The following is a 16,166-nucleotide window of genomic DNA, read 5'->3' as shown; positions in this document are numbered from 1 at the left end:
TTGAACCAGTGGCCTATGGGCTATGACCCAAAGGCAAAAGCAGGTTAGCCTTCGGTTTTTAAAAATTGTTTATCATGTTGATTATTGTTTAATAGGAATGTTCATGAGTCGGGGTGGGTTGGTTTACTAGTGTTTTTTCAACTAACCCAATCTGGTCGGGTTACCTATGGATCAAGTCGAAACCGACCCTCTATTAAATAAACCTGACCTAGTCAATTTGAGCCAATTTTGGTTGGTTTGGGTTTCAACCAACCCCAAGCACAATGCACATGAACTCAAAAGTGCAAATATTATATATAATATTTTAGAATATATTTTCTGAAAATATATATTTAAAAACCAAAGCATATATACAAATATATTAGAATTTTATATTAATCATATAAAAATAAGTATAAATAAAGAATAACTATTTCTTTTGATGATGGAAATAAAATACAAAATTTAAAACCAAGTAAAAAATGGATTTGTTTTCTTTGGTGGCGGGTCAACAGTTCAACCTTTTGAATAAAATGTATCAACCCTTTATGTCATGATTAAATAAGAGAAATAAAATACAAAAAACAGTTAAACACATCTCTAATATCATATTTCATTGCATTAAACAAAACAAATGTGATAAAATAACACTTATTTTTATACACAAAAATATAAAAAAGAAATTGTAGAAAAAATTAAAAATATATTAAAATTGTTAGATGCAAAGAACATACATATTGCTAATTGCAATAAAAAATCCAACTATGTGATACCAAAAAGGCTATTCTAAAAAACCGTTAACCAATCAACTTCAACCCATATTATAAAAGCATGCGATAATTAACCAATCAGCTGGTATTCGTCGAAGTTTATTAGGGAGTTCTTATCATAAAATAAATATCCCTAACATTACGTGGTTAATTTTTTACAAACCCACAATAATCATTATTCAGTTTTTCATTTTATCCTTATCCACTATCTTTACATGCTATGGAAATAGTCTATAAGGCTATAACCCGTATAAAAAAAGAGAATTCGACATCCCATTTTCAGTGGATGTCCAATTTTTATCATGGTTTTTAAAACTGGAATGGACGGTTGGACTGGAAAAATAAAAAATTAGTTAGGTGATCAGTTTCGTTTTACCCTAGAATTGTTATTTTATTAAAAAAACCGTTGATTTGATCAGTAAATTGCAGATCTGGGTGGTCAAACTATTCAAAACTGTTCAAACTGTCCAACAATTTTGCCGTTTTTTTTTTTTTTTTCTGGGTAAAATATAAAAACCTCCCCTAAAGTTTCTGACGATCATAAAAATCTCCCCTCTAGTTTCATTTTAACAAATACTAACTCGACAAAAACCTCTCTTCCGTCACCTTCCTAGACGGAAAACATTAGACTGATGTAACGGTTTCTTCCAAATACCTATTCTACCTTTTTATAAATTATTTTACATACAAAATCACCGAGTAACCATGTTTTAATTCTATAAAAAACATTAGAAGATGATTGTTAAAGGAGATTTTTGTCAAGTAAAAAATGGGATTATTTCAGTAATTTTATATATATAATAATTTATAAAGGGTAGAATGGGTATTTAAAAGAAATTGGTGCATCAATCTAACGTTTTCTGTCTAAGAAAGTGATAAAAAGGAGGTTTTTGTCAAAATTTTCAAAAGTTGAGGGGAGGTATTTATTATTATCAGAATAAACCATTCATTCAATTGAAACAGTCAGACCGTTCAACCCAAGAACCAACCCTTGACCAATTCGTTGTCCAATTTTTATAGTGTCCTTTCTCTCTCCGTAATAATGGAATCTTTTTTTTTTTTTTTTTATTTGTTAGGCAATTATGCAGTGTCAATGCAAGTGGGCAAGTAGCTATGCAGTTAATGGCTAGTTGCCGGCCACTTATCTATGCTTTCATGTTGCTCTCGTGACTCGTTTTTTTTTTTTTTTTTGCCCCTGATTGAAATAATTAATGCTCAAAGCAAAAACAAGCATTAGAACCCACTGCTTAATCGGTTCATGAAAATTTTAAATTCCTCAAAAAATTCATCCTTACACCCACTTCTTCAATCAACTAAAACATATAAGTATCACTGAAGGGGCCAAATTAAACAAGAAAATGAGATAAGGACTAAATGAGGTAAGGTTTAAAGAAAAATAGCCTAAAAAAAAGATTTTTTTTTATTATTATTTTGAGGATTGGAAAAGCATCAAAGAGCAATCCTTTTCATTTTAGTTAAAGTGTTTGGGATGAGGGTGGCCGAACGAGGAAAAAGACCCACTTTATTACATTTTTTACCCTGCATCCACTTTGTTACCAATATACAAAATGATTTTAACAAAAAGTTTGGGAGAAGATCAGGAGACCCACCAATATAATTGGCTCCGCCCTGATAAGTACTGATATGTGCGCTTGCAAGGGCTGATGAATTTTGTAAGGAAATCCGAACTCAAAATACAAAAACCTTGAAATAAAATACCACATCTGAGTATGATTATATGATTATAAGATAAAGGCAAATTTAGCTAAACTGTGAGCGGTTTTATTCGCTTCAACGCAGGCAGCGATACTTCTGCAATTACAGGTTTGCGTATGAATACACCAGGAGGCTGTTGGTGCTCCTCAAGAGAACAAATTACTTCTGAGTCACCTTTGATGTATATACTAGAAAAGCCCATATCAACTATGAATTTCAAGCCCTCCCACATGGCAATTGCTTCTGCTTCCAAAGATGTCATTGAATTAAGTAGAATGGCTCGAGCAAATATAAGTGCTGCAACATGGTTTCTAACAAGAAAGCCACCGCCTGCATTGGTGTTGCCCACAACTCTGTCAATATTTAGTTTAACTCCATCAATACGTAGTTTCCTCCACTGCTGCACCCGGTCAGAATTAAATTGAGGGGGCGTTCTTTTTCTGGATTTTGAGGAGGAAAGGTGGTCAATGAGATTTTGATTCTCATTAACCAAAAAACACATGGGACAAAAATGTCCCACTTGGGGGGAAAATGTATGGATACTTGAATGGGACAAAAATGTCTTTTTTAATATTGAATTTTTATGACTAAAATGATCATCGCCTTATTTACATAAAAAATAAAAGAACATGGGTAAATGCACTCACCTGGATAAGTCTTTCCTAAAAAACACTTACCTGAATAAATAACTTACCGAAAAGCAAAAGGATCCTGAGAAGCATGCCTGTATTGCTTTCAATATGAAATAACAAATGATCATAATAAGGGTTTACAACAAAAAGCACTAAGTTTGGGTCAAAGCTCTCATGATTGAAATATAAGTCATCTTGGAACCACCAAATATTCAACAAAACAAAAGCAGCATACATGAAGGGAGAATAAGAGTTATATATCTGTGACCTGATGCCTCTATCTTCTACCAACTGAAAAGCCAATCAACTATGGATATCGAGCCAATGCAAGTGCTGAGGTGGGATCCAAACCAAATGGCTATGGCCGCGTTACAATAAAGTAAGATGTGCTCAAGAGTTGTCATAATCGTCAAAGCATAAACCGCATCAGGGTTCAATATGAGCATATCTCCTCTGTAGAATGGCACGGTGGGCAGAATTTAAATGATACACTTCCATAGGAATAGTCGGATATTAGGTGGTAGTTTTTCATAACATCAAAACTGTTTCCACAACCCAAGGTTCAAAGTGTTGACACGTATCAGCTGATATGTATTATTCCAGGACCTCTTCGATATGCCCTTACAGTGGGTGTATTGGAGGTCTGACCGGTTCAAGGGGTAGAGGTAGGGGTGGCAACGAGCCGATCTCGAGCCTACTAGAGTTCGGCTCATGAGGCTCGCGAGCTAGCTCGAATATATATATATATATATATATATATATATATATATATTTGATATTTAATATATATAATAACATTATAGAAAATAATATATAATAAAAATATTATAATTCTTAATTTTTAAAATATAAAATCAAAAAATTATATATAATTTTTTTTATAAAATATTTTTTCTCAAAATCGAGCTCGAGCTTATGCATTTTTTACTTGAGCTGAGCTCAAGCTCAATGTTCTGGCTCGAATCGAGCTTGAGCCTTGTAGAACAGTCTCGAGCCGAGCTTGAGCTTGGTACTATTCGGCTCGACTCGAATCCACCCTTAGGTAGAGGAGACCTAAACCGGCCCCCCTGAACCGATTGCGGAAAAAAAAAAAAGAAGCCTGAAACACTGTATCGATTCACCCGATACACCCATACCGACATATCGGGCTTATCAATATTTTGATCCTTGCCACAACCAATCATGGGTAACTATATCGACAGTTGAAGAAGCATCAGCTTGACTGAGCCACTTCATGCCCGACGTAATAGTATAACCACCATTGGGGGGGGGGGGTATGGATCCAAACCAATCTATCACAAACCTGAGAATATGGATGAGGAAGTTTGATTGATGTAATTAGAACTCTCGAGTTGGTATCAATGAACTAAGAGAGAGTGAGATTTTCAACTCATAATGGTATGGTCTATAAGTTCAACCACCCTATGTTATTGCCTATTGCTATTAAGGAAAGAGAGTTGTCCACCTAAAGGAACCCAAGGGTCATGATGTATGTCAATGTCCCAATCATCGCCTATAAGCACATTTTAACAAGCTTACCCAAGTCATTGAGGCCCTTTAGAGTGTTTTGAGATTATGGCCATATTTAGCTTGCATCACTTGGACCCAAAGTGCAAATGGGTCAACAAATTTCCAACAAAGCTTGAGAATATGAGCCATTTTATGCCTATTTGCATCATAGAAACCGAAACCACCAAAGTGTAGATGGCTCAACAAATTTCCAATACTTCAAGTGAAACTTATTACTATTATCACGGTCACCCCACCAAAAATTTCCCCAAAAGGAATTGGTGCAATCATAAATCTTTCTGGATAATAAATGGGTTTGCATATGGTAAATGGGGGTGCTCTCAAGAGTGGATTTGATAAGTATTGACCCTTCGGGCTTGGGAGTGTTTTTGCTTTCTAGCCAAGTAGCTTATTTTGCACCTTGTGGACAAGAGACTTCCAACTTTGAACTTTAAAACAATGAAAGAACATGGGTCCACCTAAATACTTATCCTTTGTGGTCATCAATTCTTCTATAAGTATTTTTGCTAAAATATATAGCAGATTTTTTATAGTTTATTTGTTGTCCTGACCCTCAACAAAATATGTTTAGCTGAAGTGTCTTGTGACTCTTGTCTTCTTGAACAGCTAAATAGGACTTTCAACTCTTAAAAAAGATGGCAGGTTCATCTATCTTTCTAAAGGCGAGCAATGTAGGAGAAAGAGAAAACTCGTAAATTCTTCTACATTCTAGGCCAAAATAATAATCTTTACTCATAACTGCCTCCTTTTATTAGTGATTACAACATGTAATGAAATGGAAACAGATTCAAACAAAGCCATGGAAAAGAAAGTGATGATTTCAAATAGCACAAAAGAAAAGCTAGTGAGTTAAGGCATTATACCTAAAAGAAATGTTTAGCAATAGCTAGAAGTGAGGGCAACTTTAACCAATTGGTTTAGACAGGTTAGTGTTATAACTGTTTCAGGCAAGGTAGAAAAGAAAGCTAATAGAGTGGATCATTTTTTTTTTATCATCGTAGTGAGTGGATCATTCCAATTGATTTAGCAAATCAGACAGAGCTTGTGCCTTTGAGTAGAGATCTGTCACAACATACAGATATGAGAAAGGTCATTCCTGCCATTTTAGCTCCATACATATACAAAATTACATGGCACGGGATCTTTCCTACTGGATTATTATGAAAATGACCAGCGACCACCACCCATTTCCGTTTAATGAAAGCATCCTGTGCTCAGTCCAATACGTTTATTTATCAAAGATTTTCTTTCCCTTTTTCTTTTTTTTGTGGGGGAGGGGGTGAATTGAAACTTATCCGGGGCAGGGGCAGTTCTATACTTCTATTAGGCACCAAAGAAGTTTCCACTTAACTTATCTACGTTCTTTGATTACCAAAAAATCTACGCTCCTTGTTAAGGCACGAAAATTATACAGACAAACAACAAAGAAGTTCATTAATAAGGTTATGAAGTCACTAGCAAAGCTCTGTCTTGATCATATTTTCTTCCTGAGAAAATATTCAGGATTTCATATTATTCAACGTCCTCAAACATATCAAGAAGAGAGTTGCATAAAAAAAGAAGCAAATCCCAAACAACCTTCCATGTTCTCAAGGAACTGTTTGAAGAAGAAAATTTAGGTCTTTGTGGGCTGCCATGACTGGTATCTTGTCCAGTCTCTCTGTCCCGGGTTGAGGGTGTGGCCCTTGGAATGGTAAATGTATTCGTCACCCTCTCCAGAAAAGTTCTCCTTGTGTGGAACACCGTACCGTTTTGGTTTCAGCATCAGAAGCTGCCATATAAAATTCATCAATTACATTTTCTTTGCCAAAAAATGGAACTAAAACCATACAGGGCCATGGACTCACCTCATCTCCCGTGTGGTCAGTGATATAATGCAGCCACCCATGCCACTCTGATGGTACCTGAGAAGCATTGTAGCGACCTAAGTCCCCATACTCCACCCATCTGTGTCTTCCTGCAGAGCATGCCTTGATGATTGAGTAAAGGCACAGTCCAAGTCATAACCAGATATATGGGTACAGAAGCAGATATATACACACGGTACAGAAGTAATTAGGTGGTCCGCCATTCAATGGTGTTACCATTAAGGAGATTTTATAGGCCAAACGGTTATGCATTGAAATCTAAGACAGGATGATCAAGGTCATTAAATAGGAAGGTGTTATTCTAAGGCCTTGTGTGGGCATTCAATTAGTAAATGTAAATAGCTTCTACTACTCTTTCATTTGATTGAGTTAAATCATTCCAAAAACTGTCTATAAGACCAACAAAAACTGCCCCAATTTTAAAAAGGCTCCTTCTGTTCTCTTTTCAAAATTCTCCATTTCAGTACTGACATAGTTACATTGCCATTGTAAGTTAAAGAAGATGCATGAAAGAGAGAATTACTAACCATATTGAGTATCAAGTTGTTCATAATATTTATTTCCAAATTGATCAACTCCCACAAGTCTTGCACCAATATTGTGGATCTTAGTTTGCCTGAAAAAAAAAAAAAAAACAGTGGATTAGGACCATAAAAGGAAATGGGTGGTATGAATTAAAGAGAAGCTGAGGAAACAACCGCAAAGAAACCATCTAATAGAATACGGAGATCAGTATGGTTTCCATATAGCTTTGTATTAAAAGATTCTTAAAAAGTGTTTCAAGTAGCAGAGAGAAATAAATTGTATAGGGACAAGTTTATTACCCAGGAGATTGCAAGTTCATTAACTTATTAACAATGTAAAATGGTAGAACAATTTAAACTTCTCTGTCCAAAGTTGAAGGGATATTTCTTTCTCAATCGGTCATACCATGAGACCATGAAATGGGGTCAGATCTTAAGATGGAGCCGCCTATCATTGCTAATACTGTTTACGTTATTTTATGATAAATATTGCACTCCTGTAATTTGTCTTCTCATCTTTCCAACCCTAGTGCCCCACCTAAATCAACTTTTCCTCCTATAATTGCTAACCGGTCATACCATGAGACCATGAAATGGGGTCAGATCCAAGATGGAGCCTATAATTGCTAATACTGTTTACGTTATTTTATGATAAATATTGCACTCCTGTAATTTGTCTTATCATCTTTCCAACCCTAATGCCCCACCTAAATCAACTTTTCCTCCTATTCGTAACCCTTGAATGTCCCTTAGATTTGCACCTTAAAAGCCGACCTGTATTCTCCTCAAGTGTGGATTGTTATTGGATTTTTTTATCAGCAAAGAAGAATTTTATTCAATTATGAGAAGCCAATTACAGAAATACAGAAAAATATAAAACAAACAATGTACCACATAGTATTACAATCAAGCCCAAAAAAACTGCTGCACTCCCTGTTTGGCTAATGAATAGCCATCCCATTTGCCATCCTCCTGACTCAAGTGAAAGAAATATTAAGTTCCCTTCATAGACTTTCAATCTCCCTTAAGGAATGTCTATAAATCCAAGGAGCATTACTCCTGGTGTTAGTCCATGCTATCACCAGTTTTGAGTCCCCTTCGACCTACAAATTTTTCCATGGGAGTGCAACTTGGGTATGTCTGGGTTTGATATTTACTAAAATTTTAAGGCTGTTGGCCATAGGGATGCAAATGGATTATATTCGAATTTGATTCAGCAAACGTTCGGATAATAATAATAATAGAAATAATAATAATAACAACAACAACAACAACAACAACAACAATAAATATAATAATAATAATAATAAAGAGATAAAGTCAGAGAGAAAAAAACAGAAGAGGTTAGGCATGTCTGAAATTTCAAAGAGATTATGCATTGGAAAGCAAAAATCAGATCTATCAAGAACTTCTTTTCTTCAGTTCGTCCCTGCATCTTCGGTGATTCGGTGTCAATGAATGGACTCCCCTTCTTGAATCTTCTTGTTATGGCAGGAGCAGAAGGTAACCAATTGATTATGGCATACCCCAGAATCCCAAATGAAAGACCAACCTTTTTGTATGACTGACAAGCAGCAATCCTCTATTAATCAGTGACACGGATATTGTATTGACAAGGTGAAGAAGACCCAGAGTAAGAGGGAAACCAAGAGGCAAGAAGTGGAGAAAAGATTTAGGGCTTGGGAGCTTTAGGTCTTTGGAAAAACCAAAGGGTATTAACTTCCTTTGAATTTTGAAATTCATGTTCTGCCAAACAAAGTTAAAAAGAAGTCTCAAAACTGGTAAAACAAAATGGTATAATAGAATCAGGAAATAGGAAGAAAAGCAGTGCAGAGGGGGCAAATTATAGAGGCTTTTCCAAATATTAAAGGCTTATAACACCAAAAGGTGCTTTATGAATAGAAATGCCACACAGGTGCTAATCCCTACACTTAGAGAGGGTACAAAAGACAAAGAGTTCAAAGCTTATGCCATGCTTATCTCACAAAGTAGTGAAAGTTGCAAGGATTCACTGAAACAAAACAAGAAATTGCTTGTTTAGGTATCAGCCTAGTGAGGCAGGGGGATAAAAAAGGACCTCTTGAATGTAATCAATGAGTTACATGAATGCTCTTATCCAGGAATACTCTCACTTAGATTATTCAATGTCTAATAAATGGACGAAAAGTGTCATGCACACGTTATTCAATGTCTAATAGGTGGAAAGCTTCAGTGCTTCACATTGAAGTTGATTATTGATCAACAAAGGCTTTATATCCTTGAACCAATCCACAAATCACATACATGATACATCTTACTCCTTTTATAAACCTGATCTCTCGTAGGAGGTTAACTAAGGAAACAAACCTATATTCAAAACCGTGCTACCATATCTGGAGCCTTTAAGCTTCAACTTCACCACTCTCCTTATATCTGACTTCTCTATCCAATCCTAATCCCTGAGAGACAACAGAATGAGGTTTGAGTTCACAAAAGAAACCTCAAACTTCAATAGGTACCTCCTTTAATACATTTTAAAATTGACTTCATTATCTCTAGAAAATTGTCTAAATGAACCATGCACGGCCTTGATCTTCAATCCAAATAAAAGGTTAATGCTGGAGCATTGCCATAGTCATGCCCCCTTACACTTCATACCCTAGTTTGGACATCTAGCCATTTATGTTGATTATGGAGTCTGCCTTATGCCTATTCCAATTTGCACAAAGCCCCAATGCTCCTTTTCAAGATCATTTATCTGCTTAACCTTTAATGGTTGATGCAGGCCTGTGGCCTCACTTTTCTAGTTTTATATCCCATCTCTTAATCAGATTCTACATGTTCTCTTTCTCTCTCACTTTAAGACTTCAGCTCTTACCCATCCGCATCTTTATGCATATCTTGTGACTCTGTACATGTATCTTGTGTTTATGTTGAACGACAGCTGGATAGGAAACTTGAGAAATAATAATGTTGGAAGAACCAACATAGAACAACAAATTACAACATATTTTATCCTTGGACTCTTGCTAACTCCCCTTCTTCATCCACAATAAAATGGATATAAACAATATTATCATGAAGGTTACTATAATGGCATTGTTAATATCATCTGGAACAATGGAAGGACTAAAGGATAGCTTTAAGAACTCAACATAAATGCAGGTTAATAGGATTTATTCAAGTCTGATATTCTGAATTATTCTCTTCCTCAGGGTCTCAGGTTTTCTATTTTTGTGGGGATTGAGGGGGACTTGTAATTAAAGGAGGTTTAAAATTGTAACTAGGAGAATAATAGGTGGTCCAGTAGTCATTGAATTCCACTTTAATCTCCTTGTTTGATTGGACTTTGGGATCTGCTAACTTGATACTGACAGCCTTGCAGGAAAAGGCATAAGCAGAGAAGTGTTGTACTGGGAGTAGGACATTAGAATGGCCGACTAGACATATTGATTGTATATGATGTTCAGGGGAGCCTACCACTTAAGCCAGGCTTGGACTTGGTTTTTCCTTATTTTCAAAAAACAGGTAGTTTACCAATTTACTTTCTTGTTGCTGATCTTATTTTTGTGTTTCATGATCAAAAGAATACATGGATAGGAGTTATATATTTTAATCAAAAGAATACATGGAAAAAATTATATTACTTATTTAATTATTTGAAGCAGTTCCTTTTCTATGTTGAAAAGTGCCTCAGCATCTAGATGTCAATGGCTCAGGGAAGGGGATGGCAATATCAGTTTGCTCCACATGTTGGCAAATGGAAGAAAGAGGAATAACTCAGTGCTGAAATTGGAATGGAATAGGCAAGTATTGACAAGAGATGAAGACATAGCTCAAGCCTTTGTCAACCATTTCAAGACACTCTATGAGTGCCTGAGGAGCTCAAGAGAAGACTTAGAGGGCCTGGAATGGAGAGCTGGAAATAGAGATTTGATGGAATCCTTGGAAAAGAAGTTTGAGGTTCAGAAAGTGAAAAATGCAGTCTTCTCAATGGAGAAATCTAAAGCCCCAGGTTTTACAATGACATTCTATCAAAATTGCTAGGAGATAATCGAGGATGATCTTATGGAGGCTTTTGATGAATTCTATGAGAGGTGAAAATTTAATTCAGGTGCAAATGCAACTTTCATTGCTTTGATACCAAAGAAAGTGGATGCAATCCAGCCGAAGGACTTTAGGCCTATAAGTCTGATAGGAAGTGTGTACAAAATCATTTCTAAGGTGTTGGCCCTAAGATTAAAAAAAATCCTTCCTTCGATGATTTCTCCAAATCAAGGGGCCTTTGTTTTTAGAGAACAAATAATGGATCAAATTCCAATTTCCAATGAATGTGTAGAGTTTAGAAGAAGGAAGAAGCATTAGGGACTGGTTTGTAAGTTGGACTTAGAAAAGACTTGTGACATGGTAGAATAGGATTTTTTCTGATGGACATTCTTTTTTTTTTTTTTGGATAAATGAATAATGATGGCGCAAGATGTCACCTCCCCTTAGAGGCGAAAGCATAACCAAACTCTTAACAAAATACAATCATAAGGTAGCACAAAATAATTCAACCCTTGAGATCCCTTGTTTGGCCAAAGAATCAACCATTGCATTTGCTGATCTGCTAACCCACTGAAAACTAACTGACACATTCCTTGTGAGCCCAATTAACTTAAGAAGATCCATGTAGCCCCAGAAAACCATTTCAGGATTCAACATCCAGCCCACTACCACCTTAGAGTCTCCCTCAGCTATCAGATTTTCCACTCCTAGTTGGTTAGCAAACTGTATTCCTTGTACCACAGCCAGTTCTCAGCCCTTGTAGAATCACCAACACCCGCAGGTCCTGAAAATAGAGATAGAATATTACTACCCTTATCTCTTAAGATCCCTCCTATATCCGAAGGTCTTGGATTACCTTGACTGCTACTGTCAAAGTTCAGCTTTACACCTTTACCACACCCTCTGTAGGAGGTCTCCAATCTACCAATAGTCTATTCTTTTTGGGGGCTGTGGAGGCCACCTCTGCCCAACTTTTCCAAAGATCATAAAAGGAGTACCCTCTAATGGACAATCTTCAGCATAGGGGTTTTGGAGCAAGATGGTGTAAATGGGTGAAGGGTTGCATTTCTTCATGTCATTTCTTAGTTTTGGTAAATGGAGTACCAAAAGATTTCTTTACTACTAAAAGGGGCCTTAGTCAAGGAGATCCTCTGTCCCCCTTCCTTTTTACCTTGGTAGCCAATGTTCTAAATGAATTGATTGTTAGGGAAAATGCTAATAACATGATTAGAGGCTGGACAGTTGAAAGGGTGGAAGTGGTGGTTACACATATACAGTTTGCAAATGATATTATTTTGTTTTGTGAGGGGAAAGCAGAACTTATGAACCTAAAAGGATAGTACATAAATTTGAGAAGATAACCATCCTTAAAGTAAATTGGGGCAAGAGCTGTGTGGCAACTGGCAAGAGTAAATTTAGGGAGTGAAGAAGTGGATTTGCTAGCTAGTTGGGGTGTGAAGTAGGGGAATGGCCATTACAATATTTAGGAATTAGGATTACAGTTTGTGAGGAAATCCAAATATTGATAGCTTTTGGTATCTAGTAATTAAGAGATTTACAAAGCGACTGGCGAATTGAAAGAGAAACTACATTTCCCTAGGAGGTAGTATAACCCCAATTAAGTTAACATTGGGTAACTTACCCGTATATTTCCTATCTACCTTTTGGATACCAGTGAAAGTGGCAACCCAGCAAGAGAAGATTATGAGAGACTTCCTTTGAGAACCAAGAGACACCAAAAAAGACCACCTAGTGAAGTCCCTGGAAAGCTATTCATGGTACATTACCTTTCATCCTTCCTTACTCCAACTTTGATGCCTATGCAAGAAATAAAGTGTTGTTTTGGAAAAATGCTTGAGTTGGATAGACTCCCCTTAGTGATAGGTTCCCTACTATTTATTCACTTTCAAAAAATAAAAGAAGAGTGATCCCTTCAGTTTTTCATGATAATTCACAAGCCTCAGTGAATTTGGATCAATCTTGTTTGGACAATAGAATTTGGAAACCTTATCCATCTGGTGTGTTCACTTGTTGCTCTTCTTTGATGTCCCCCTTCAGTCAGCTAATCCTACAAGGAACTTTCCCTCAAAGGAGGTTTGGTGCCACCCTTTACCTCCAAAAATTCAAGCTTTTTATTGGGAGATGGTTCTCCAAAAAATCAATATTCTAGATGTGTTGCAAAGAAAAAAGTCAAACTTTTGTCTTTCACACCATGTTTGTAGCCTTTGCTTGAGTTTTGGTGAGACGATCAAACACCTATTAATCCCTTGTCCTTTTGTGTACTTTATTTGGTCCTAGTTCTCTTCTATCTTTGGTTGCAGGTGGACACCTCCCCTGGACATGGTAAGCCTATTTGACCCAAGCCTTTTCAAGCAACCGAAGAGGCGTGAAAGATTAATGTGGAAAACCACAAGAGCAGCTATCATTTGGTCAGTCTAGGAAGAAAGAAACAATAGGATCTTTAAAGGAGTGGAGAAATCCAATGAGGAAATTGTAGAAAGAATAACCATTATGATTGTTCAATGATTGAAAAAATTTGATTTGTTTAAAGACTTCTCAACCAAGGACATATAACTTCCATAAAACCTATTGTGCAGGAATTATGGTCCCCACCAACACAACAAAGAATGGAAATGAACTTTGATGGGAGCTCTAGAGGTAACCCAAGCCCTTCAGGCATAGAGGAAGTATTCAAAGATGGAGATGGCAGAATTGTTGGCTATGTTTCCAGGTCAATAGGAGTGGGGGACTCATTGAGAGCGGAGGTGATGGCTTTGCTTCAAGGTGTAAGATATGCCAAACAATTGGGGTTACACCAAGTTGAGATAGAGGGAGACTCTAAATTGTTAATTGATTGCTCAGAATCAGGCAAGTGGGGGGGCTGGATTTATAGACAGCCCATAAGGGAAATCCTCAATACAACAAGGGAGATGGGTGTTTGCTTCAAATGAACAAGAAGGTCAGCTAATGGTTAGGTTGATACATTGGCTCAACAAGAGACTGTGAGGGAGAGTTTGTTCTTGGCAGTTCTGTGACGAAGATCACTCGGAGCTCAACACCCTATTTTAGGAGTGGACAGTTGTACTTTAATTTTGTACTAATGAAGTTACCATTTCCAACAAAAAAAGTGTCTCGGCATCTGAATTTTCATATTTTTTTATCAATATTTGAATTTTCATATAGTCAGAAACAGAAAGGTTTTTCACATATAACAAGGGCAGAAAAATGTTTATTGGTGTGTAAGGCAGGCACCATTTATTTTCTCTGTCAACAAATGCTTTAACATCAGTAAGTCCTGTTCTAGCAAGTAGCAACTTATAATGTGGAACCAAAGATTCACATGTCACTCCTGCTCCCATGCCCATGAACGTGGATTTTAAAATATAGTTCATGAAAAAGAAAAAAAGCTTAGAGGGAAAAGGACAGAGAGAATATGTGCATCTGATTCAAAGGCCACATCGCATATAAAAGTTAACCTTAAGAAAAGATCAAACCAGGAGGAAGCACAGTCAGCATTAAGAAAGAAAACAAGATAACTCTTGCATCCTTATTCATAATCTAACCCAAAAGAGAAGGATGAAAAAGCTGCATATACATCATCATAATACTATCAGTCTTTTGATATGCAAAACAGAGTCATTGCATAGAGAGATATTCCTTAACCGAGCAGCCATAATTTGAGGAAAGAAATTTTACTTACAGTAGGTTTCCATCCAAAAGGCATTTCCTGTTAAAGTTAAATAAAAAAATTATATCAGCAAAAAAAAAAAAACAAAAGCAGGAACTGAGATACGTAACTGGAATAAAAATGAAAGGCCAAATAATTAATTTTCAACTCACAAATGTCCTGTAACAAATAAGACTATGGGCAAATATTGTGCAATTCAAACTATGTACTATAGTTTTTCCAAATAACCTCCAGTGCTATAATAAAGACACCAAAGCGAGAGGATCATGAGTGACAATATAACTTGGTGTTAAGGCGAATTTGGCTTCTTATAGAATAAAATAATATGAGTCTTCGATCAAACTAAAAGTGTAGGATGATCTTATTTCCAGATATCGTTAAAGATTTGTTCAATCCTTTCGGTTGCAGGATTTTAACAACATTTTCAACGTCTGGATCTAATTTAAGGTGGACTTGCGGAATATCCTTTTTCATTCTGAAAGAAGATGTTTATTCACAATATCAAAATCCCTAACTCTATAGCTTCTGCTTTTCCACAGCTTTTGTCTTGCATATATTTGTCTAGACACGATCCGATATCCGACCATCGATTACTAAATCTGCATAACGTTTAATTCCTCCTCTTCCTTATAACATGAAAAAATGATAATTAAGAACGAAAGGTTCATTTCTAGCAAAAATAAGAGGAACTAAAAATAAATTTTTGAGAACAGAAAACTCGCGCAAACCTAATTTGCAGATAAATCCTATCAAAAATTTTCTAATAAATGGGCATCCGCAAGCACAAGAAGCATCACTTAATCAAAGCAATAAAATCAAATAAATGTTGTATTACAGCAGAACTTCTTCATGAAATTGATTCCTTTTTCAATTAACCCTGAGAAAGTTAGGTAAATGTCTGTTTTGTTTCTTCAAGAGATAAATTATAACAAGAAAGAAGAAGAAGAAGGAACCGACGAATATCCTCCTTCTCTGAGCTCCCTGACAATGCCGCCGATGCCTTTTTCTCTGATCGCTGTGAAGACGCTCTTCACCAACGACGCCATCGCTGACTCTCGCTTCCTCTCTCGTCCGTGCGCTACCTTCTCTGCCTTTATGCTCAATTGCTCACGGCTCACCACCTGCTTGATCCTACTTCTCACGTGCGTCAACTTGTCGTGGGCCTAGTGGCTGGTTGAAATGGCAATTGGCTGGGCCGGTCAAAGCATAGCAAGTATGCGGTCTCAGTTACAGTAAGGCCCACTGGCCCAGGCAGGACGGTTTAGAGGGTGTTCAAAGACATGTTTGGTTTTGTTATTAAAAAAACTGCCATATAGGCAAAATGATGTTATATAAAATGATGTTTGGTTTTGTTATGATCTTATCCCTTTGATTTATATCGGATTCAAATCAGATTTGTGTTGGTTTAATAAAAGGATGAACCGGAAATGAAT

At 36.4% G+C, this 16,166-nt stretch overlaps 1 protein-coding gene and 1 long non-coding RNA gene across 2 annotated transcripts; both read right to left on the bottom strand.

Moving 5' to 3' along the window:
• Positions 1-2,509: 2,509 nt before the first annotated feature.
• LOC148879551 (uncharacterized) lies at positions 2,510-3,514 on the bottom strand. Its single transcript, XR_016104278.1, has 2 exons — positions 3,366-3,514; positions 2,510-2,818 (listed from the first exon to the last, which is right to left on the bottom strand). It is a non-coding gene; the product is annotated as an uncharacterized LOC148879551 (long non-coding RNA).
• Positions 3,515-6,033: 2,519 nt separating this feature from the next.
• Positions 6,034-15,800, bottom strand: LOC148879550 (NADH:ubiquinone oxidoreductase, 17.2kDa subunit). Its single transcript, XM_088961123.1, has 5 exons — positions 15,691-15,800; positions 14,746-14,772; positions 7,023-7,111; positions 6,475-6,584; positions 6,034-6,398 (listed from the first exon to the last, which is right to left on the bottom strand). The coding sequence occupies exons 1-5, from the start codon at positions 15,777-15,779 to the stop codon at positions 6,243-6,245; spliced, it is 471 nt and encodes a 156-aa protein (XP_088817249.1). The 5' UTR covers positions 15,780-15,800; the 3' UTR covers positions 6,034-6,242.
• Between the last annotated feature and the right edge of the window lie 366 nt (positions 15,801-16,166).

Source organism: Nelumbo lutea, chromosome 1, assembly GCF_056320005.1.
Source record: "Nelumbo lutea isolate HS-2025 chromosome 1, American lotus-T2T, whole genome shotgun sequence".
Lineage (NCBI taxonomy): Eukaryota > Viridiplantae > Streptophyta > Magnoliopsida > Proteales > Nelumbonaceae > Nelumbo > Nelumbo lutea.
The sequence above is the reverse complement of the archived record's forward strand: the minus strand, read 5'-3'. Positions and strand labels throughout refer to the sequence as shown.